The sequence below is a fragment of the Bos indicus genome, chromosome 2, assembly GCF_029378745.1.
Source record: "Bos indicus isolate NIAB-ARS_2022 breed Sahiwal x Tharparkar chromosome 2, NIAB-ARS_B.indTharparkar_mat_pri_1.0, whole genome shotgun sequence".
NCBI lineage: Eukaryota > Metazoa > Chordata > Mammalia > Artiodactyla > Bovidae > Bos > Bos indicus.
Window position 1 is genome coordinate 129986413 of NC_091761.1, and position 23723 is coordinate 130010135.

The 23723-nt window shown below is 58.0% G+C and overlaps 1 protein-coding gene across 1 annotated transcript in view; it reads right to left on the reverse strand.

Moving 5' to 3' along the window:
• EPHA8 (EPH receptor A8) overlaps positions 1–23231 on the reverse strand; it is a 35649-nt gene extending 12418 nt beyond the window's left edge. The window contains exons 1-5 of the mRNA XM_070777023.1: positions 23138–23231; positions 17746–17810; positions 10714–11377; positions 2909–3064; positions 360–695 (exon numbers count right to left, since the gene is read on the reverse strand). Coding sequence (XP_070633124.1) covers positions 360–695; positions 2909–3064; positions 10714–11377; positions 17746–17810; positions 23138–23231 — 1315 coding nt within the window. The remainder of the gene's footprint in view (positions 1–359; positions 696–2908; positions 3065–10713; positions 11378–17745; positions 17811–23137) is intronic.
• Between the last annotated feature and the right edge of the window lie 492 nt (positions 23232–23723).

Below are 23723 nucleotides of genomic sequence, written 5' to 3' on the forward strand. Positions count from 1 at the left end.
ACTTACAGGAGAGCTTCTCAGGTGGCGCCCGCGGCAAAGAACCCGCCTGCCAATGCAGGAGATGTAAGAGACATGGGTTCGATCCCTGGGTTGGGAAGATCCCCTGGAGGAGGGCACGGCAACCCATTCCAGTATTCTTGCCTGGAAAAGTTCATGGACAGAGGAGCCTGGTGGGCTGAAGCCCACAGGGTCACAAAGATCATGTGTTCTATTTTTCTAAGGGCATGAAAAGCCTGTAGCTCGGCGTCCTGGTCAGGAGGACAGGGTTAGACAGGTGGGCACTTGCCCAAATGCAGCCTGCAGCTCTGAGGCTGTGGAGGGCGAGGGCTGGGGAACTGGGGACCAGCACCTCCGCCTACCTGCCTGGTTCGTGGTGATGTTGACCACGGCGGCCCGGCGGGGCTCGGGGCTCAGGTCGGACACGCCGTTGACCGCCTCGATCCAGAAGGAGTAGTTCATGTGGGCCAGCAGGTTGGCCACCAGGAGGCTGGCCTGCACCAGGCTGGTCTGCTGGGGCACGAAGCGGGTGCCACTCCCGCACGTCTCGCAGTGGCCCAGGGCCCACGGGCAGCGGCGGCACACGGCGTTGTAGGTGATGTCACTGCGGCCGCCCCGGTCCAGGGGAGGGGCCCACTCCAGGGTCACAGACGTCCCGTTCACGCTGGAGATCAGATTCACCGGTGCCGAAGGGGGCCCTGGGGCGTACAGAGAGACAAGCGGGCCTGGTGGGTGTTCTGGGCTGGTCTAGCTCCCCCCACCAGATCAGGGAAGAGCTGCAGTCCCCCGCGATCCCTCGGGATGAGGGCACACCCACTGGATCCTCTGGAAGCTCCCCGAGGGCAGAGCTGGTGTCTCTGCCCTCAGAGTAAGGAGCGCAGTGTCAGGGTCTGGGCACGGAAGCCACCCTCCCCATGCAGGACCACAGGGATACTGGGGTCTGCTTCACAGAAAGTCTGCTTCACAAACTTTTCCTCCAGAGTCGGGGAGAGGCTGCACACAGCAGTCCCCCCGGGTGAGACGCTCCAGGCACTTGCATTCCAGACTCCACTCCTTAAACCCCGCCTGGACTCCATGTAAAGGACACGGAATGCCGTGGTGGAGGAGAGTGGAGCCTGTGTCCCACGAGACCCCTCCCTCCCCACCATCCCAGGGTGGCCCCCCCCCCAGCTTGGTCAGCACAAGGACATTGAGGAAAGGGGTGGGGCTGAGGGCTGGGGGCTGGGGTAGGGTCCCGGGGGTGGGGGTTTGAACAGAGGTGGAGGGGGGGTAATGGAGACCCCCGAGGCTCAGAATCCCAAACAGGGAATCTTGGATTTTAAGAAAACAGAATCTCAGAATCAGAGAGAAACCTTCGAATCTGCAGGGTATGGAAGGCAGATGTCTAGCCTTTCACAAGCTTAACATTCCTAGAAGTGGAGGGCACTGCATCGTGGATCTGGGGAGAAATCGGAGTCCAGCCAGCTGAATGCAAGTGTCCACGAGCGAGAGCTGGGTTCACTCGGCCTGAGGAGCCCAGAGCGGTCACCATGTCCCTCGCCTTCCTCTCTGAGCCTGCAGGTGCCCCAGGGGGCAAAGGGACACAGGAGGGGAGGAACAGTGGAGGGAGGGTGTGTGTGTGTGTGCGTGTGTGTGGTATGGTGTGTGAGTATATGGTATATGAGTGTGTGTGTATGTGTACAGTATATGAGTATACTTGGGATGTGTGTGTGCACGCGCATGTGTGTGGTGTGGTGTGTGGGTGTACGGTATATGAGTGTGTGTGTGTGTATGTGTGGTGTGGTGTGTGGGTGTATGGTGTATGAGTGTGAGTGTGTGCATGTATGGTATATGAGTGTGTGTGTGTGTGTGTGTGTATGTGTGGTGTGGTGTGTGGGTGTATGGTATATGAGTGTGTGTGTGTGTGTGCATGATATATGAGCACACCTGGCCCTCACCGGCCTCTGCAGGGGGCCTGGGGCTGAGTGGGGATGGAAGCGGGGGCAGGGGACATGGAGATCACGCTGGGGGATAAATTCTAGGGCAAAGTTCCTCAGCACCGCGTCAGGCCCCCCTCACGCCATCCCAAGAGCCCAGGGCGGGCGAAGTGGGGAGAGGCTGAGCTGGCTGCAGCTCCTCCCAGCTGGGCTGGGGGTGACAGGCCTCTCCGGGTGAGGGCAGAGACCAGGAGGCCAGTGAGGAGCTGTATCAGCAAAAACACTGACAGCCACACAGCCCTGCGGGCCCGGGGTCCGGGTCCCTCGGAGTGCCCCAGGTACGGGCATGCGCACAAGCTCTCCAGGCACACGTCTCCCTGGCTGGCCAGGTGTGTACACGCCAAGCTCACAGAGCTCCACGGGAACTCAGGAGGCCACTGCAGGTACCCAGATGCACACACGTGTGTGCACTGTACACCCGGGGGCACAAGCACTTGATCAGCTCACGCTCTACGCAGGCATCTTCTGTCCCCCCCACACAATAGCAGCTCCTAGAACTCAGGAGCTCCTACCAGTGCATCAAGGTCATCATTGATGGGGGGCATCTTCTGATACTCGCCTTGTCTCAGGGGCAACCCCCTCCACACCGCTTGCCCACCCCAGCCCCCGGGACACTGGCATGACCACTGGTTCAGAAGATGCCCATGGTCACCCAGTGCTGGAAAGGAAGGAGTCCAGCTCTTGGTCCGCCCTTCAGAGCAGAGAGGACAGACCGAGGGAGGAAAGGCAAGATTTCCCTGGAGAGATGGCAAGTGACCGACGACAAGAAGCTGTGGGCCCAGAGAGGTCAAGGGCATGGTGGAAGGGTCGGAGTCACCCCCGGGCCCAGACCGACCCCTGGCCCAAGAGAGTCACCTGTCCCTGCCTCACCCGCAGAGACCTGGCTCCCTGGGGGCACGGGGTCCTGGTCTCTGGGGCCATGGGGCGGTACTCACGGGTGCAGGCGGCGGACGGCGGGTCCAGCGCCGCCCGGTAGTAGCTGAGGTCGCAGCGGCAGGCCTGGGCGGCAGGGGCCGCAGAGTGGCTGTGGGGAGGGCAGCGGGCGCAGAGCTGGTCCCCCGGGGCCGACTTGTAGAAGCCCAGCTCACAGGCTGTGGAGGAGAAGGTGGCCTCAGGTAAGCCAGCTGGGCCCCGCTGACGGGCCTCAGGGATGGGGCTCTCAGGCTCAGGGCTCCCAGGGGACAGTGGTCCAGACCTTCAGCATCACCCCTTTCCTATCTCATCTGCAGGTGTGGGGTCTGAAGCTCAGAGGCAGCTGGTGACTTCCACAGGGCTGCACGGCAAGGCAGGGGCAGGGCAGAGGCTGGGACCCTGACACCTGAGAACAGCCCCACAGCTGGCTCAGGAAGAAACCTCTCTGAAGGCCCCTCATCTCCAACGACCCCTCCCGCCCAGGCTCCCAGGCTTTGTCCCCCTCACAGGGCACCACGAGCTTCGGGGGCAGGGGTCACGGCTAAGAATCCAAAGAAAGTGAAAGAAAGTTGAAGTCACTCAGTCGTGTCTGACTCTTTGCAACCCCATGGACTGTAGCCTACCAGGCTCCTCCATCCATGGGATTTTTCCAGGCAAGAATCCTGGAGGGGGTTGCCATTTCCTTCTCCAGGAGACCTTCCCGACCCAGGGATTGAACCCAGGTCTGCCTCATTGTAGGCAGATGCTTTACCATCTGAGCCACCAGGGAAGAATCCAAAGGGGGCCAAAAAACCCCAGGAATTGGTCCTGCGTTGGGCGGGGGGGACAAGAAAGCCACCCAGGGAATGGGGGTGGGCGGGAAACATGGCTGGAAAAAACGAGTGATGAGACCAGAGGTCCCCAGACGTGCGCAGACATGGAGGTGTCCCTAAGAAAACACGGACCCTGGGCCATCACAGTCACCGAGTTAGGAGAGTGAGGGGTGTGGCCTGGGAAGCTGTGTCTTACAAGTGCCCCAAGCGATGCCGACCATCTAGGAATTGCGGGCTCCTGACGCTCCCAGAACCTGCGTCACCGTCGCCGTGGCTGGGACTGACGCATCTCGCATCTGACCCTCTCCACCCTCTGCCTCACCCGCCATGAGTCTCTGCCCTGATGGCCAAGCAGCCTCCAGCCCCACTGCCCCAGCCCCAGCCCACCCCATTCCTTCTGCCCGTTTCCAGGAGAACCTCATCTACACCAGGCTCTGAGCTGGGTGCCAGAGACACAGCCTTGAACAAGGTCCGCATGGTCTCTGCCTTCAAGAAGCTGGCCTTTTTCAAGGTGGGGAAGACTCAGTAAAAGCAGCTGTGATCATTTCCAGAAGAAAATAAAAGCTGAGGATGTGGCAGACGGTAAACGGTGGGCGGAGCGACCGGCCCTGAGAACAAGTCAGCTGTACAGGGAGAGCAGTTGAGCGTGTTGGGGGTTCTCGAGTGACACTGCCGATCCAAACCCTCGCAGGCTCCCCGTGGCCTCAACAATAAAGCCTGGCATTCAAAGCCTCCTGGAAGCCCCCGTCAGTGCCACCTCTCACACCCCCCTTTCTCAGGTCGAACTAGAGGACCAGCCAGTCTCCGTACTCCGTGCCTCAGGGCCTTTGCACATTCTGTACCCATTCTCCTCATCTCCCTGTCGAATTCTTTCAAAATTCCTTTTCACTGTGCCTTTGATGCAGCCTTTCTGGACACCTCCACACACACACAAACACATACAGGCACAGACGCGACCACTCCCCTCTGTCTTTGCATCCCTGCTTAGTCTGACCACCTGCAACACTACGGCTGTGTTTTTTTCATCTGTGTATCTGACTCTCTCTCCTCGAGGGCAGATGATCTCTCTGAGTAGGGCCTTATTCATCTCAGAGTTCCTAGGGTCTGGCCCAGCGTAGAGCTGCCAGCACTGGTGGGAATTTTCAAAGTGAGCTAATCCTTCCATTATCTGCTCTGAGCAGAGACAGACCCCAGGAGTTCAAGAGGACCAAATGCCACCCTGAGCGGCGGCTCCCAGCTCCACCTGTGGAACGGAATGCTTTGAAACAGGGACCACCAGGAAACACTGGGCTCTGTCTCTGCCGAGTCCTGTTTGGGAAAACTCGGGGCTTGAGAGAAGCTTCATTTGATTTGATTGTATCTCTTGATTATAATAGCTAAACTCCAGTTAATTTGGAAAATTCTACAAACTTGGGAGGAAACTTGCAATCAGGAGACATGATGATGTCCTTAAGTTGCTTCCCAGACTCAAGAGACTGTGAAGCCAGAAGGCTGGAGAGTTGGGGAGAACGTGGTTCAGTTTTGAGACCTCTTCCCTGGCCTCTGGGGAGGCCCCTGACTGGGGCCAGGTGCTTGGAGTTGTGGGGGGGCTCCTAGCTGACATCTTGTGACCTTGCCTCTCTTCCTGGGAGCCCCCCAGGAGGCCCAGTGCTGGGGTACAGCCCAAGAGCGTCCTTCTGAGCCCAGGAAGCAGGCAGAGGAAACAGGCTTTACACTTCGCCAGCAAATATTTATCCTATCTGTTGGTGAGCTAAATGACGTTCTATCACACTGGAATCATCCGATCCACATCGATTAATGTCGTGGGAACCACCTGCTTATTCTGTCTCTCGTCTGCTCCTTCACCCACATTCACCGAGCTTCTGCGATGAACTGGAGACAAACAAGAGCTAACGCTGCTTTCAGGGAGCTTTCTGAGCAGTGAGGGGGCAGACCAGTCCACGTGCGGTGTGACATCTCCGTGTGACACATGGCACTGAGGAAGCGCCCCAGGACAGCCTTTGTGTTTGGAGTCCCGGACCATTCAGAGTTCAGCGGGTCTTCCGTCAAGAGCAGAAACTCAGGAGCAGGCTGCCTGCTGGGCTCCTTTGCTCATGCAGTCCCCTCCCTCCCTGAGGCTAAGTGACACTGGGCAGGTTGCTGGGCCTCAGTGTCTCCATCTGGAAAATGGGGATAAGAATAGTTCCCACCTCTGAGGGCTGTTGCGAGAATGACAGGAGTGAATACATGTGAATTCACGCCAGCACAGTGCCCAGCACTTGTTACTACCACCCTACTTAGTGGGCATGAATACAACTGTTTGGCAGAGAGGAAACAGAAGCTCGGGGGAGCTTGAGGGCCTCGCCCCAGGCTCCCAGCTGAGCCAGGATGCAAACCCGGGTTGAGAGGGAGCCTCCGGAGCCGGGGCCTTTCCCCCACCAGCCTCTCAACACCCGGCCTCGGCTTAGAGGCAGCTCCGCCATCCCGCCAGTCCACGGGGGGGTGGTTCTCTCACGCTCGGCTAATACCCATATGGCTATAAAGTGTCAAGGCTAGATTAATCCGCTCAATGAAAATAAAATAATCTTTAATAAGAATACTAATCACCAGGCCTCGGGGAGCCCGGAGACCTGGAGGCAGAGCCGGGAATTAATGGCCGAGACAGATGGAGCGGCTCTGGGCTGGGGCCCGCAGACCCAGGGAGCTTCCGGCGTCTGTGGTGCCTGGTGTCGGCCGCAGGCCAGGAGGGGCTCCCACCCCTGCCGAGGGCACCTTGCCCGGGCCGCCTGTCAGGCCGGCAGCTGCCGGGGGCCCCGGCCACCTCTCTCCTCTCCCCTGCAAAGAGCTTGAGATTTGACAAATAAGGTGTCTGCCGGTGGCCGACCAAAGGAAATTAATTCTAAATCAGATTTTAAACACAGTCAGGAAGGCAAAGGAGCTCGTTGTTCATGCTGCCCCTTCGAAATGAGATGCTCTGATATTTATAGAAAGATGATTAGGGCCGCAGAGGGTGGCTTATACTCTGCATCCAGGTGGCAGAAAGGACGGTGCTAGGGACTTGGGACTCTGGGTGGCTGCTGCGTTGCACGATGTTCTGAGAGGCCCTTCCACTCTCTGGATTCAGGATGGGGGGGGCGCAGCCACGTGGGTGGCGGGGGGAAGGTAAGTGGGTCAGGAATTGGGTGGTGTGGGGAGTTTTCTGGTCAGGAGCTTGGGAGATTTGGGATTCAATCAATACTGCTAGCTGTGAGCTCTCGGGATGTTCACTTGGCCTCTCTGGGCCCTTTCCCCCACTGGTAAACCACACTAGCTCCGCCCGGCTCTGACGTGCTTCCGTGGGTCCCCGAGGCCTGAAGGCGGTCTCAGGAAGGCTTCTAAAAAGCCACGTGATTGGGCTGGTCCCCTCTCCTGGGCTCTACTGTCATCTCTGTAAAACCAATGGCTGCCTGGCCACGAGGGTGAGACCACCGAGACAGGAGCCTGACGGCTGTCGCCATAGCCCTGGCCACTGCTGCAGGCCTCAAGCTCTGGGTCCCTTCTCCTGTCGCTAGAAAGAAGGTGGAGGGGCACTTGGGCAGGGGAGGCCGGGACCCCCTTGCTCAGCCCTGTTTGCTCAGAGAGAACTGCCCAATGGAGAAGGCCAGGGCCCCACGGGTCTCCGGAGGTCCCTCTCAGGCTGGGTCTGGGGCTGCAGCTTTGAGGTCATCTCAAGTAGATCAGCAAAGGCACGCCCAGTCTGTGCCCAGCTCCTTTTAGGCCCTAGCCCTCCCAGTTCGCGGGCTACCCACCAAGGAGTGGGTGGGGGTCCCTGGGCCCCCACAGGGCCGCTGGCCCCAGGCTCCCATTAGGCGAGCACCTCAGTTTTGCACCTGTGCTGCTTCTTCAAAGGAGGCCAGCAGACACTGAACACACCCACCAACAGGGTTGAGAAACGCCTTTCCCTGTGTGATTTAAAACTGGCATCCTGTCCCCAAACCCCACTGCCTGCAGTGCACGATGAATTAGTATTTTTTTTATAAAACCTGTAATTATCTTGCAACTGGCATAATTATGTTGTATTGTGATTTAAATGTAAAAATCAAAACAGGCTGCAATTCCCTAACCCTGCTTTGGCATTACTTTATTATTTTTTATTAATGTGCCAGAAGTGTGAGGAAATGGGAGTGGCCTTGACTTCTCCCAGCTCTGGGGACGTCCGGCTGCTCAAGCGTTGGGGTTTTCACCAGGACTCCTGCCCTTGACATGCTGTGGGTCCTTGGGCAAGATGCATTCCCTCTCTGGGCTTCGCTTTCCATCTCCACCAAAAAAGGAGGCTGGAGCAGTACCTCTGAGTGAGGCCCCCACCCTGAAGTCAGGAGGACCAGTCTCCCTCGAAGGGCAAGGATGCACGCTGGACAAACAAGTGGCCTGGTGTTCTCCCTGGCTCAATCCAGGGCTGGAGACAGCTGACCTTGAGCAGGTATCCACAGGCCGGCCCACCCGACTATTACAGCTTATATAGTCCTGGTTACTAACTGTTTTAATGTTACCCCAGGGAGGTGGGAAGCAAGGCTTTGCAGAGGGCTTTATGGACAGAGGAAGCTGTTCAGGGCTCTGGAGTGAGAAAACATGGGATCAGATCCCTACTCTGCTACTTAAGTTGAGGGGACTCAGTTTTCCCCTCTGTGAGATGGGGATACAATACCTAGCTTTGAGGACTATTGTAAGGATGAGAAGCTGTGAACTCCCTGGAGACAGGGATGCCCTGTGCCTCTGTCCCCTATGCATGGATGAGTTACTGACATGATCTGTATCAAGTGCTCGTTAAAGTGCCTGGCACATAGCAAACACTTGAAAACTTGTCTCTAAGAGATTTTATTATCCCCATCAGAACACGGGGATGCTGGGAACTGGGTCTAGTGGGGAATGCAGTCGGGATGGGCCAGGGAGAGGTGAAAAGCCTACACGTAGCTCAGAGCAAGATAGACCTGACTTGCTACAGGTCCACCTCTCATCAGCTCCACCTCTCATCAGCTGTGAGACCTAAGCAGGACACGATCTCTTGGGCCTCAGTTTCCCCACCTGCAAAATGGAATTATAATACCTGCCTTGCTACAATAAGCCAATGAATTAATGTCCTAGGAATCCCCTTGGAAGCTGTAAAGGTGATAGCAATGTTTGTTGCTACTGTTACCCAGCGGGAAGTTGAGAAGTACAGGGATGTCTATGAAGGAACCGGGAGAGGCTGGAGGACTGGGGAGCCTGGCAAACTAGGCCACAGAGGGTAGAACCAATCCGGAAACAGGCAAACGTCCTAGAAGATGCTTTGGAGTTTAGGGTCCAGGAGAGTGAACTTATAGCAGTCAGCAGGGTAAAAAAAGATTGAAGGGCTTCATAGACGGAACTAGTGGTAAAGAACCCACCTGCTAATGCAGGAGATATGAAAGACATTGGTTCGATCCCCAGGTTGGAAAGATCCCCTGGAGGAGGGCATGGCAATGCACTCCAGTATTCTTGCCTGGAGAACTCCATGGACAGAGGAGCCTGGCGGGCTAGAGTCTACAGGGTCGCAAAGAGCTGGACACAATGGAAGCGACTGAGCAGAAGGAAACCGGACAGCCCCAGGGAAGGGCCAGAAAGGGCCTGCTGGCTGGACGGGAGAATCTGGTCCTGGAGTTCCTGGGCAAGACGACTCCTAAAGTGGACGGGGTGGTCTCTGAAGCCCCCTTGAGCATCATCTGAAACGGCCAGCCTGTGTCCTGCTCCTGTGAGCACCCAGGGGCCTTCCTGCTGGCTAGGACAGAGGTATGGTGCTGAGAGGCCCGAGGGTCCCTCTAACTGTGGTCCCGGGGCCTGTGTAAGAGCAGCTAAGGGCTTTGAGGATATTCTGAGTGTCTTTCAGGGCCCCATCCCAGTCTTCCCCGAGGCTGTCTGGGGCACAGGCCCTGGTCTCTCTGATCCCCACCCAGGAACATCTCCTTCCCCAGGAGAACCAGTGGTTCCCACGGCAGGCTTCACCAGGCTGGGCTGAGTGGCTGGCCTGCCATGTGTCCAGCCCCTGGGGAGATCAAGGGATGGCAGAGGGCAGCCAGGCTAGGACCAGTAACAGCTGGGGCACCAGCTGTGTGAGCTCACCAGCCCTCCCGGTGTTCCTGGGCTGTTGGGGTGCCTGGCTGCACCGATCCGAGATGCGTGTCTGCTGACCACACGCACACGCACACACACACACACGCACACAGCCTGGACTCTGGGCCCTGCTCCTGGTCTGTGACATGGGAACCCCAGCAGAACACCTGTGGGAACAGGTGCTATTTCAAGACCCAGAGGCTCTCGGCTGTGCCCTCCCCCACATCTCTAGCTGAGTTCCGCCTGCTCGCGGGCAGACACACCCAACGCACCCGGACACACCCTGGCTGTCCCCGCCCGCCTATCTTCACAATGCCCCTGTACGCCACGCGTGCGCTCACCCCGAGCCCAGATTCCAATCGACACCCCCTCCTCAATACCGTGGCAGTTCAGTGGTTCTGAGTCTGGACTCTGGAGCCAGACTTCTGAATTCAAATCACAGCTCTGTGACTTCCCAGCTGTGCGACCTTGGGGAAGTTACTTTCCCTCTCTGGGCTTCAGCATCCTTATCTTTAAAGCCAGGATAATAAAAGCTCCTATTTCACTGGATAGCTTTGGGGATTAAATGCGTTCATACGTGAAAAGCGCTTAGAATACTGCCGGCTGTGGTAGGTTCCATCGCTGTCCCTAACACGAGTAGGTACCCAGTTAGTACACCGCAGTCACACAGGTGCCCAGAGATGGAGCTCTGCACAACACCCACGGAGGAGCTACCTGGCTGTGGTGTTTTTCCCTCCCAGCAAGACACATACAGCACACACACTGGTGGCCTGGAGACCCAGGAGCGCTAGGGCTTCATGCTTCCTCCCAGGTGCTGTGAGCACCACCCAGACACCTGCCGACTGAGCCAACCCTGCCTGCCACCCCCACCCCCCGCCAGCCCTGCCGGGACTGAGCCCAGCTGTCAGCCCACCGCGCAGAGGCGTGCTCACCCACGCAGGCGTCCCGCCGCTCCTCGTAGCCCGCACTGCACACGCACTTGCCGATGGGCACCAGCCACTCGCCCTCGGCGCTGCAGTACATCTTGGGCGTGTCCCGCTCCTCGGAGTGCCGCACGCACTGGCCCCGCACCTCCACCAGCGAGGAAGAGTCGGCTCCCGTCACCGCCTCCGAGAAGGCGGCCAGGTTGCGCACCATGGTGGGGCACTTCTTGTAGTAGATGCGGAGGGACAGGATGGCCAGGCAGGCGCCGATGTCCTGGAAGGCCAGGTAGAAGCCGCGCTTGCTGAGGGGCCCCACGCCGCGCACCTCCGTGTTGAGCTTGAGGCGCCGCACGCCCAGGTCGGCCCCCGTGAAGCTCTCGTCGGCCGCGATTGTGTCGATCTTGAGGAACTGGCTCTCCTGCGTGCTGGCGCCCAGGTCGCGGTCCGACTCCAGGTAGTAGAGGTTGAAGGTCTCCTTGCAGGTGCCCAGCACGCCGGGCATGCTGTTGCAGTCCCGCAGGGTGAACTTGATCTCGGCATAGACACGCCGGGCACCGTCACGGGGCACCCAGCTGGTCCGCAGCCAGTTGTTCTGGTTGGGGCTCATGACATTGCATACCTGGTACGTGTGGATGGGCTGGAAGGACTCGTCCACCTCGTTGATGGAGTCCCACTGCGGGCAGAGAGACCACAGCCGGCTGAAACGAGAGGCAGCGGCTGGCCCTCTCTTGCCACAAGCCACATGCACGGTGCTAGGGGAGGTCTGGGAAAGAAGACTGAACATTCTCCAGCCTCAAGGGGCTGACCTTCCAGTGGACTGTCAGCCATCAAGAGGCCAAGCACCCCACACGTGGTTATGGGGAAGGAGTATTAGTCACTCAGTCGTGTCCGACTCTTTGTGACACTGTGGACTGTAGCCCACCAGGCTCCTCTGTCCGTGGGATTCTCCAAGCAACAGTACTGGAGTGGGTTGCCATTCCCTTCTCCAGGGGATCTTCCCGACCCAGGGATCAAACCTGTGTCTCTTCCATCTCCTGCACTGCAGGCGGATTCTTTACCACTGAGCCACCGGGGACATCCTGAGGAAGCGTTATCTGTTGCCTTTTCACAGAACCAAGGGGTTCAGACCTAGAGCCGTGTGTCCAGGGTCACATGGCTAGTGAGTGATGACGCCAGGACTGGAACTGATGCCAAAGCCACAAAGCTCTGACCTCGTTTCTACACAGCTACTCTGTCACTCCCAGAGTGGGGTGACTTGCGTGGGGAAGTCAGTGAGCCCACCGCTCCAGTTTTCACATCAGCTGCCAGAAAGATCTTTTTAATTGCATGAAGCTATGTTGTACCCTGGCCTCAAATCCTTCAGCAGCACCCCCTGAACTGGTGCTTGTTGAGTGACTGTCTGATGGATGGATTCCTCTGCCTTGCTGTGTGTGATGTTCCCTCTGCCCCCACCACGGGCTGCCCTGGCTGCGGGAAAGTTGAGTATGATCACTTCTGTGTCAGGTGCCAGCCAGGCGTCACTGATTCAGAGGTAAACCAGTGACCATCACCGACACAATCAACGGATTGAAAAGGCAACCTGCAGAAGGGAAGAAAACACCTGCAAACCACGTATCTGATATGGGATTAGTATCCAGAATATATAAAGAACTTCTACAATTCAAACGCGAAGAACCAAACAGACCTAATTAGAAAACAGGCAAAGGACGTGAACAGACTTTTCTCTAAAGAAGATACACAGATGGCTGAAGCGCACGTGGAAAGATGCTTAGCGTCACCAAGCATCAGGGAAATTCAAATCAAAACCACAGTGAGGTGCCACTTCACACCCATTAGCTATCATCAAAGCAACTGAAAATAACAAGGGTCGGCGAGGATGTGGAGAAATTGGAACCCTGTGTATTGCTAGTGGGAATGTTAACTGGCGCAGCCACTGTGGAAAACAGTGAATGCCAAGAAACTAAACATAGAATCACCACAAGTTCCTCTTCTGGGTGTGTACCCGAAAGAAACAAAAGCAGGGACACAATCAGAGATTTGCACACCCGTGCGTATCGCAGCCCCAAGGTGGAAACGCAAGTGTCCCTCTGGATAAGTGGACAAACAGCATGTGCCCACTGATACAGCGGGGTACCGGGAAACTCTGACACGTGCCACATGCAACGTGGGGGAACCTTGAAGACCTTATGCTGCGTGAACTAAATCAGGCACAAAAGGACAAGTCCTATATGCTCCCACTTGTATGAGGCGCTCACCTCAGGTTCCTAGAGACAGAGAGTAGACTGGTACTTACCAGGGGCTGAGGCGAGAGGGTCATGGGAGTTATTATAGTTTAATGGATACAGAGTTTCAGTCTGGGAAGATGAAAGCATTCTGGAGATGGACGGGGTAACGGTCACATAACAGTGTGAATGGACTTAATGCCACTGAACTGGAGGCTCACAAATGGCTAAGATGGCAAATGTTGTGTTAAGTGTATTTTGCCGCAGGAGGAGAAGGGGACAACAGAGGATGAGATGGTTGGATGGCATCACCAACTCCACGGACATGAGTTTGGGTAAACTCTGGGAGTTGGTGATGGACAGGGAGGCCTGGTGTGCTGCAGTCCACGTGGTCGCAAAGAGTCGGACACGACTGAGCGACTGAACTGAACTAATGAAAAGAATTGCACAAGAAATACTCTCTCCCTGCAAGCCCCTCACATTCTCACAGATAGAGTGTGGAGGGTGTGGGTACTCAGGCTGTGGGCACTCAGGCTGTGGCAAAACCTCCTGCAGGGCTGAGGCTGGACCTTCCTGCAGCGGTGGGAGAGAAGAGCCCTAGCAGAGGCTGGCAAAGGCCAGCAATGTTCAGCAAGCCCAGTCTGGACACAGAAGAGCCAAGCCGAAGACACAGAGTTGAGAAATGAAACAGGAGTCGAGAGGTCTGGGTTCAGTCTCAACTGGCTGTGTGACCTTAGGCAAATGGCCACTCCTCTCTGGGCCCCAGCTTCCTTAGCGGCAGAATGCTGATCGGCCGGGAGTAGTCGCTGTTGGGCTGAGTTCAGTGGATTCCTCAGGGTTCTGAGGAGGGGCTGGGGGCCAAGGGCGGACGGAGGAGACAGGCTCTGGGGTCGCTGTCCTGGGTGCACCAGAGACGCAGGGCCGTGATCTCGCTTGGGCCTCTGTGGGTATTGTCTCTGAACTAGGGACCCTATTGCTTAAGCAGGGGTCAGGGAGGGGAGTTTGGGAGGAGGGGGGAGGAAGCAAAGACCACTCCTCACTGTGCTCTGAGAATCAGCAGGGTCCCGAGCTGTCCCACAAGCACTAGAGTGGGGATCTGGGGCATCCTGAGTCTTCCCTGCCTGACAAAAACCCCTCGATCTGACTTCATCTTGGTCAGCTATATGGTCTCAATCCCCAGCCAGCTTATCTGTAAGAGGGGCTTAGAAAGGCCCCACTTCAGTGAGACTTGAGAGGATGAACGGAAAAAAAAACTGCCCGGTGCTTAGCTTGGGCCTGGCCCTGAAGGGGACTGACATGATGCTGGACTGCCATCATCCCAGCCCCCCATGCCTGCCTCCAGGGACCCCTGGGGAAGCAGACCAGGGCGTGCCAGCCTCACCTGAAAGACTGTATGCTTCCTGCATGCCCCCCACCCCAAGAAGGGCCCCCATGCTGCACCCCACTCTGCAGCCGGGGCTCTGGGCAGCACTGTGTCACATCTGGGGTTAAAGTCGTTGTCACAGTTAATGGAGCACCGAAGAGCCAGCCAGCCGCTCACTGTCTGTTTCCTGCCAGGGACCCGGATAAATTAATCAGCTCGATCCCAGTCTGCTCCAGCCGCCCGAGCGGGGCCAAAGGCCTGGCTTAGCCTCAGGGGCTGCCGCAAACACAGAGAGTGGCACAAATTCCTGGCGGGTGGTACAAGGGCAGAATCAGCCCTGTTCTCTACCTGGGGCACCCCCACTCCATGCCAGGTGCCATGCCCACCCCAGCTGCCTCTCTGGCCCCTGGCACATACCACACCCCCGCCCCCCGTCCCCACTATCCCTATGGAACTCTGTCCCCTTCCAGGAACCGAAAGCAGCAAACCAGCTGTGCATCCCTGGGCAGATCACATTCCCTCTCTGAGCTTTGGACTTCTCATAGGTAAACCGAGGTAGCTAACACCTGCCCCTTTTAGCTACTCCAGGGGCTGTTGAGGATCAAGAGACAATAAAAAGGAATATTCACGAGTGGCTGTTAATTCACCAGGTGAGGTGGAGCACGACCCAGTGCATGGACGGAGGGGTCCGAAGAGAGGGGTGCAGCCTGGTTAGAAGCATGAATTCTGGAGCCAGACTCCCCAGATCTTAGCACAGACGCTTAACCTCTCAGAGCATCTGGTTTCTTGCTGGTACAATGTCCTTTTCCTGCATCATCTCTCAGATGACAGCTGCAGGGAGCAGGTTCTGTGATCATCCTTGTGTTATAAACGAGGAGGTGGAGGCGAGGTAAAGGGACTGGCCTGAGTCATGCTGATTAGAGGCTGCAGAGCACCGGCTCATCCAGACCCAGCACCGCTGGCTTTAGGCTATGCGGCCTGCCTGATGGTCTGATAACTTGCTGATGCTGGAGACAGTCATGGATGACCCTTGTACCCAGGGTGCTTAACAGACTCCAGAATCAGAGGATGGATGGAATCGCAGGGACCATCAACCTCCACCCAGCTACAAACTTATTCAACAAAAGATTCCCAGGCCCCTCCCCAGACCCCCTGGACAGGGCACCTGCATGTTTCACCTGCCAGCTTGGCACAGGTTCAAGATCCAGAGCTTGGAAACAGAGATCTCATCTGGCTTTCTCTCTCCTCTGGGCAAGCCCATCTCCAGGCCCCGTACTGAGAGGAGGTGGTCCCTGTTTCAGTAAATAATGCAGGATCGGTTCCCAGCCCTTCACAAGGTGACACAGGGACTCGGTGAGGGCTCCAGGCCCAGAGATCTGAGCTGGCATCCATCACTTGAAACCTGCCTGACAGTGGAAAGATTTTTTCTCGCTGCTCTGAGCCTCGGCTTCCTCATCTGTGAAATGGGATGGCTGTACCACTTGCAGGATTAGTAGTGGTGATTAAACGAGAAAACGCCCACAAATTGTTAAGAGCTATGTGACTTCTATGGTCGTTCAGACGGTAAAGTGTCTGCCTGCAATGCGGGAGACCTGGTTTTGGTCCCTGGGTCGGGAAGATCCTCTGGAGAATGAAACAGCAACCCAGTCCAGGACTCTTGCCTGGAAAATGCCATGGATGGAGGAGCCTGGTAGGCTATAGTCCACGGGGTCGCAAAGAGTCGGACACGACTGAGCGACTTCACTTTATGTGAATATAAGTTATTTGTTCTAATTCTCAAGCGAAATGAGTAACTCTGAACCACTCTTTTTTTAGGGGGTTTTGCTTGTTTGTTTTTGGCCGTGCCATACAGCTTGCAAGATCTTTAGCTCCCCAACCGGGTACTGAACCTGCACCTTTGGCCGTGAAAACGCGGAGTCCTAACCAGTGGACCAACAGGGAATTCCCCGAGCTACTCTTCACAGCATCCCGCAAACAAAAGAACCTTGCATCACCAGCAAAGTCCAGTCATATTTCTCACCACGCACCCCTGCTTAAAATCCTTCCTACTTCTTGTTACCCTAAAAACCAAGTCCTAAGTTCTGAGTGGGACAGAGGGACAGAGACATCCAGCGCCAACCAGGGGTTCAAGTCCATTCCTGCCCAGCTGCTGAGTCTCAGAGGAGACGCTGACCCAGCCCACAGCCAGGCAGTCGCCTCCTCTTGGGTCAGCCCCTGCCACTGGCAGAGCCGGTTCCCTGCACCAAAGCCCTTCACACGCATGAGCACCCCGGGAGACAGCCAGGCGGGACACACAGAAGAGCCCCTCAAGGGGAGAGGCTGAGGCCCTGGGGGGTAAAGGGACACTCCCAGGGCCCAGCCTTTGTCTTCAGGCAGGGCTGCCGTGCTGAGGCACAGAGGGGGTCCCTCCTGGCTCTCAGGGACCCTGGTCTGCCCCTTCAACTCCCTGAAGCCTGGTGCATGGGGACTGATGACAACAGACTCAGCTTACCTCCACCTGGGGACCAGACCCCCAGAGAGAGAGGAGCTGGGATTGTCCTGACCCCAGTCACAGTCCCCAGACAGCCCAGATTACAATCTTACCCCAGAGTAAAGAAATACTCAAAGATCAGCTCAGTGTCATTGTCATCATTAATATTATGATCACTCTGTCTCCGGAGCCATGGAAGCAGAAGTGTTCACGAAAGAAGTTATGGGTACCAGACATGTTTGTGTCTATGGTGGGCATGTGTGTGTTTCTGATCATGTTTATAGGAGGAAATTTATGTGAGATATAGCCATAATACACACTAATGACAATGATAATGATAATAATACATGTAATGGAGGCCTGTGCTGGGCATGGTGCCAAGACCACGTGTCATCTCCCTTAACCCTCCCAGCAAACCCCAAGAGGTTGCCACGTGCTCATCCCATTCTACAGACAGGGAGACGGAGACTCATGGAGGTGAAGTGGTGACCCAAGGACACTCAGCTTGTGGATGGTCCCACCAAGCTCATGGGTTGCATTGGCTTTACCACCCTGCCTTCCTGAGATTTAAGAGAATCGTGGGGACCGGGCAGTGCATCCTTGGCTCTGGACACTCGGGGTTACCATGCCAACGCCCCAGGAGGGCAGAAGGGAGTCACCTGTGAGTACAGGGATCTAATGGGCTGAGCCCAGCATCACCATGGAGGCCAGATGGGCCTGGGACACAGATGTAAGAATACCACATTCAGGCCTCAGACTGGAAGAAGGGGGAGCCGGCCCCGGACTTGGTTCTGGAATTCCAGAAGTCTGCATGCGCTAAATTTAAGAAGTCAGCAGCTCTGTCTCTGACTGCTGTGCATCCTTGGGTAAGTCCCTTCACCTCTCGTGGCCTCTGCTTTCTTTTGATCTGCCTGATGATAAGACCTGGGCATCACGGCCTCTCTGTTCACAGAGGGACAGCACTGGCCCCACTGCCCTTTACTCACCCCGTGAGCCGGATACGTGAGCCAGCCCCAGTCCCCGTGGATGGTGGACGTGTCCAGCAAGTTCACTGCAGAAAAGAAGATAAGAGCACATCAGATCCCTGGGCCCCCCTTCCCCAGTCCCCTAGGACCAGGGTGGCCTGGCCACACTGGCCTGCTCTCAGCCCCGAACACTCCAGCTCCAGTTTCTGGGTCCTTTCTCACCTCACTGGCCTTCAAGGCTCAGTTCAAGTTCTTGCTCTTTCCTGAAGCCTTCCTCCACCACCACAAAATATAATCTTCTCACCTCCCAGAAGACTCAAGTCTTCTCCGAGTGCTAGGCTGCCTCGATTGGGGGGTGCAGTGAGATGCCAGAGGTCTGGGCTTGGCGGTCCGGGAGGTCTGGATCTGAATCATAGCTCTGCCAGCTGGGAGCTGTGAGTCCCTGAGCAAGTTTCCTCCATCCCTGAGCCCCCACTTCCTCCCCTGTAAAATGGGGTGACAGTAATGCCTGCCTTACAGGGGGCTGTGAAGATGACCTGACCCTGGGCCACTTACAGGACATGGTGGCATTCCAAAGCACCCACTGATGTTTGCACTGTAAGTCAAACCTCCACCCAGAGAACTGGACCCAGCTTTCCCATCACCAGGGTCCCCAAAAGGCACCTCGCACCGAGCAGGTCCTCGGCGCGAGGAGGTCCTTGGGCATGGAGGGCTTTGGAGGAGGAAGCACTGCCTCACAGGGAGCACGTAGTGTATGCTGGGCTCTGCTAGGGGAGCTTGCAGTGCCTCATCTGTGGCCCACACGGCAACACCGAAAGGTGCTCATTCCTCTGCCCATTTTCCAGATGAAAACACTCAGCCTCAGGGAAGATCAGGACGATGCCTGGAGCTCCACAGGTGTGACTCCTGGGCTGGCACCCAGAGCACCACAGACAAAGCCGCCAGCCCTGGCAGCTTGAGCCTGAGGAGCAGGAATCTCTGGGTTGTCACAGTGGCAGAGAAAGGAGTGCTGGCCCAAAAGGCAAGTTTACTCTAAGCCAGACCCCTGAAGGGGATCCTGCAAAGTACCAAGAACAGGGTAAGAAAAAAACCTGCTTTTAGAATCAGACACTGCTGGGCTCACATCTCAATACAGCTACTTGGTAGCCGGTGACCTGCACTTCACTGAACCTCAGTTTCCTCATCTGTAAAATGGGGATAATGATACATAAGGGTGGGCGACAGTAAACTGCACGCCTGGACCCCATGCTTCACCAAAGCTGGCTCCTGTTTCCTGAGTCCTGGCCCCTGCCTCTCTCTTGGTACCTAGGAGCAGTGAGCATCACTCACTTTAAGGTGATAAAGATGCACCAAACTGGGAAGAAATCAGGGCTGCTGTGTGTCCTTGGGTAAGTCCCTTCACCAATGTGGGCCCCTGCTGCCTTTGATCTATCTGATGAAAGGAGTCTGGGCTCCGAGTCTCACAGCTTTCATTTCCCTTTCTCTTCTATCTACCCACCTCTCCCAGCCAGCAATCACTCCAACCAACCTGATCTGCTAACTTAGGAAGGCCGCAGAGGGTTAAAATGGGCCTTCCTGGAACTTTCCCGAAGACAGGGTGGGTGCTGTCCTCCGGCCTGAGATTTGTATAGCTCTGCGCCTGCCCCTCAGTGATGGAGACAAGTGTCATCAGGAAATGTTGGGAGTGCGGATGCTCTCATGCGCTGATTTTCCTCCTCTTCCTCCCCTCACTCTCCCCACCCAGCGACGGCTGGGGGTGTTCCAGAGGCCAGCTGGAAAAAGGACTTGCCGAGCCAGGGAGGGCCTTCTGAGCTCTGGCTTGGAATCCCCCCCAGGGGCGGGGGGGTGGCCGGGTGGGACCAGGGGATGGAGGCAACGTCCGCAGGAGGATCTCCCTTCCCCAAGCCGAACCGGCCCCACGCCAGGGCGGCCGGCAAAGAAGCCTTCCCGCCTCCCTCCCTCCCCGGCAATGGCGAGAAAACTGGGTCAGGAGCTCTCTCCTCCTGCTGGCGGGTGGGCGGGGGAGGGGCTGCGCTGCAGTTTACCCCAGACCAGCGGGCTGAGTTTGGGGAGTGGGGAGGAGGGGTGTGGACAGGGACCTGTAGGCTCCCCCGCCACACCCCACATCCCAGATGGGGGTCTTGGAACTGAAGGGCCCCTGGGCCAGCACCGCCCAGACACAACTCAGACCTGCACCCACCCAGGGGCTGCTGGGACTTCTCCCCCTGATCACCCCGACTCTAGAGGCAGAGGCCTGCAGACCCCCACTTTCCAGGCCTTCCCTCCCCTCTGGGAATCCCCATGATCAATCAGCCATGATCAATCAGCCAAGGCGGGGAGCGGGGGAGGGGGGGCTCAGATAATCCAAAGATAAATCAAAAGTCGATTCTATTGGATTCAGAAAGAGCGACCAGATTCCAAGCCTGCTTGTTCCAATTCCTTCCAGACCAGCTTCTGTCCATCCCCTCCCTGATTCTCTCTCTGTCCCCCTCTTCCCCATGTCCTGTCCCCTTCTCCTGGGGGGACACAGAGGTCTCTCACAGGAGGCTCCAGGCCCACAGGAGGTCTCACAGGGCTGGAGGGAAGTCCAGGGCTAGGCCTCTCCTGCAGGGACCTGAGTCCCCTTGGAGAGGCCAATGCTTTGGCTCACCAGGGCCGGGCTTTCTCTGTCCTCTTGCGCTGCTGGACTATAGGTCTGTGTGACCCCTGGGAAGTCGATGACCCTCTCTGGGCCCATCTCCCCACTTGCAAATGGAGAACTGGACATTCGGTGTCTCAGGGCCTTCAGGGAAGCAACCACTTAACCCCTCTGTGCCTCAGTTTCCTCATCAGCCAGATGTCTGCAGGCGTCCCTCCCAGGCCTACCTGCCGGCCTGTTCTGGGGGATCAAACGGGTCCCTCCCCTGTTCTGAGAAGCACAGATAATTCCTAAGCCTTTCCTGTTTGACTGAGGAAGGTATTATGCGATTTCTTTTTTTCCTCCCGTGCCGTCACCTTCCCCCATTCCATTTCGCTGAGACTAATACTTAAATTGATTTACATTCCCAGAGGACACGGCACGTGGTGGTGAGGCTAGAGAATTCGGGGTGGCCAGGGGATGTCAGCTGGGATGTGAATGCCTCGGAGATCACCCCAAATTGGTGGATAATCCACGTCAAAGAGTGATAAGGGGCTTTGAGCCTGGTGGGGTTCGGGGGCACCCCTGCAGGTGCAGGTCCGTCCCCAGCCCTGTGAGGGACCTGGCACAGGGTACTTGGGTAGCCTGGGGGCACTGTCACCTCTGCAGGACCCCCACTGGGGAAAGAGTCCCCTCCCTGAGTTCCCACAGTCTCCCCCGTCCGGTCCTGGCCCTGCACCAGCGCACAGACTCCTGGCTGTCCTGCGTGGAACCCAGGCCCCAGGTCTCCACCCAGGACCTTTGGACCTGCGAGGGTAACCTGTGCCCAGGCAGGGGCGCCCTGCTGTGCTGATCAAATAGGTGTGGCCGGGCCCTGGCACCAGGCCTGCCTGCCTCCCTCCCACCCTTGACAGACGTCCCCCACTTCCTCTCCTGGTGACCTTGCCTCCTCCCCAACTGCTGCCCCTCTCCGGACACAGCCTCTCTCCCAGGCCAAAACAGTCTGCCCTCTGCTCAGGAGCCGGGTCAAAGTTCCTTCCTAGGTGGATCTGGGGTTTGCCAGTCTGGCATTCTGGAGGGTGCTGGATCCTCCTCAAAGAAGAGGGTTGAAGCACGGAGTTGGGGCTGTACCACCCAATGCCCAGGCACTCGCTGTGGGCCCTTCAGAATTCCCCTGGGCATCCAACCCAGAGGAAACTGTGCTCAGGCCACAGCTCCCAGACCTCCCAGGCCCCTTGTGTCCCGTTCCCTACTCACCCCTCAGCTCCCTTGCTCTGGTCCCTGCTCCCTGCGTGGCCCGTTTCATTGGTGGTTGAGTTTATATATATCTGTGTGTGTTGGTGCTGTGCACATGCATTTCTAGGGACACGAATGCAAGTTTGAGGGTCTTTTCATACATGTGGTGTCTGCCCACAATGTGCATATTTTCACACGCACGAATCTTTACATGCACATGCATGCACCTGTGTACTGGCCGCACTTCTGTGCATCTGACTATAGGGGTGTGGGGGCTGTCCACGCACATGAGTCTCTGCGGGCCTGTGTCTCTCTGTGTGAATCCCAACACGTGGCTGCTGGTGCATGTGTGATTGTGGGTACAACTGTGTCTCTGTGAGCTGCTCGTGTGTGAGGGGTGGATTGGTGGTGTGTCTAAGCATGGATGAGGAACACCGGCTCTGGAGCTCCCTGGAATCTGGGAGTTCATCCTGCCAGGCTGAGGATGCAGCTCTGGAGCCAGGCTGTGAACCCTAGGATTTGCACAGAGCCCCGGGTCAGGCCTTCTCCTGGCAGAGCTGCAAGAGGAGAAGGGGTCCTGGGCAGGGGTCGGGTGAGGAGCAGAAACCAGGGCAGCGTCCTGAGCTGGACCTGGGGTGCCCGGTGGAATAAGGGGTGAGTGTGTGTGTGTGTGTGTACGCTCACGTAGGTGTGCAGCCCTAGGTGCTGGGGGAGCCTGACAGATGCCCCCTCCCGGCTTCCCTTATCCCCTCCCAGATCCTTTTGGTTTCTACTGCTCAGCCCACACCCTCATCCTGCGTCCCCCCGGAGTGACCGGACTTCCCCAGCCTTGTCCCTGGACAAGACCCAGCCCTCTGGCCTTGCCCACCTCAGTCAGTCTGCAGCCTGCTCAGCCCCCTCCTCCCGGGCCCCTTCTCCCCACCGCCCACGGAAGCTGCTTCCCCTGGGGCTGGCTGCTGTCCTTCCGCCCCCACCCCCAGCCCTCCAGCCCAGCCCACTTCCAAGACCCTCATTCCCTGCCCTTCACGCCGGTCTTCCCCCAGACCCGGTCCTGTTCTCTGGTCCTCCTGCCTCCCTTCCTGGTCCCCATCCCTGGACGCCCGGCGCTTCTCTTCAGCCCCCTGAACCTCCCCCTGCATCCTGGGTCCCTCTGTCCTCTGCCCCACCGCGTGCCCTGCCCTGCCTCCTCTCTCCCCTACATTGCTTCTCTTGTCTGCCGTCCTCCGGTCCGGTCCCTTCATCCCCAGTGTCCGATCCGCAGTTCCCTGTCCCCAGCTCCGAACCCCTGAGTCCCGTCCCCCTGTCCCTCGTGCCTCTCTGTCCCTCATCCTCAAGCCCTCGGGTCCCTCTCCCCCCAGCCCTGTCCCAGGCGCTCCGTCCCCTGACCCCGGGTGTCTCGCGGTGCCACCCCTCCCCACCCAGATCCAGGGATCCCAGCCCCTCGGGCACTGGGGTCGAGGGGAAGGAAGTTGAGCCTCTCGGCGGGCTCGCTCCGGCTGCTGCGCGCGCCGCGCCCCCGGCCCCTCGGCCACCCCCGCCCCTCCAGCCGCCGCTGCTCACCTTCGCCGCGCGCCGCGGACACGCAGGTGGCCGCCGCCGCCGCGGCCGTGACGACCCAGAGCGCGGGGGGCAGGCGGCCCCGGGCGGGGGCCATGGCCGGGCCGGGCGGGCGGGCGGGGGCGCCGCGCACCCTGGGCTCGGCCGCGGCCGCCCGCGCGTCGGCGCGCTCCCTGCTCTCCCGCACACCCGGCGGCCGGGCGCACACACCGGCGCACACGCCGGCTCGCAGCGCACACGCGGGCACCCGCGCCCGCCCCTGCCGCCGCCGCCGCCGCCCCGGGCGGGGGCCGGCCTGTCACGGCGCCGCCGAGCCAATCAGCACCGAGGCGGGTGCGGGGGGGACACGGAGCCCGCACCGCGGACACCTACCCGCGGATACCGCCGCCCGCCCCACGTGCGCACGCTCGCGCCAGCACCTTCACGCCGCGCACCCAACCAGGGGTCCGGACGCCTGGCAACACACTGACCCACCGGTTGGGGTCGGGGGAGGCCCTGCGTGGATAGACACGGACACGCTCACTCTTACACACGTGACCCTCAGGCACACGCATCCCCCAACAAACTGCCTCGCACGCGGTGATGTGCA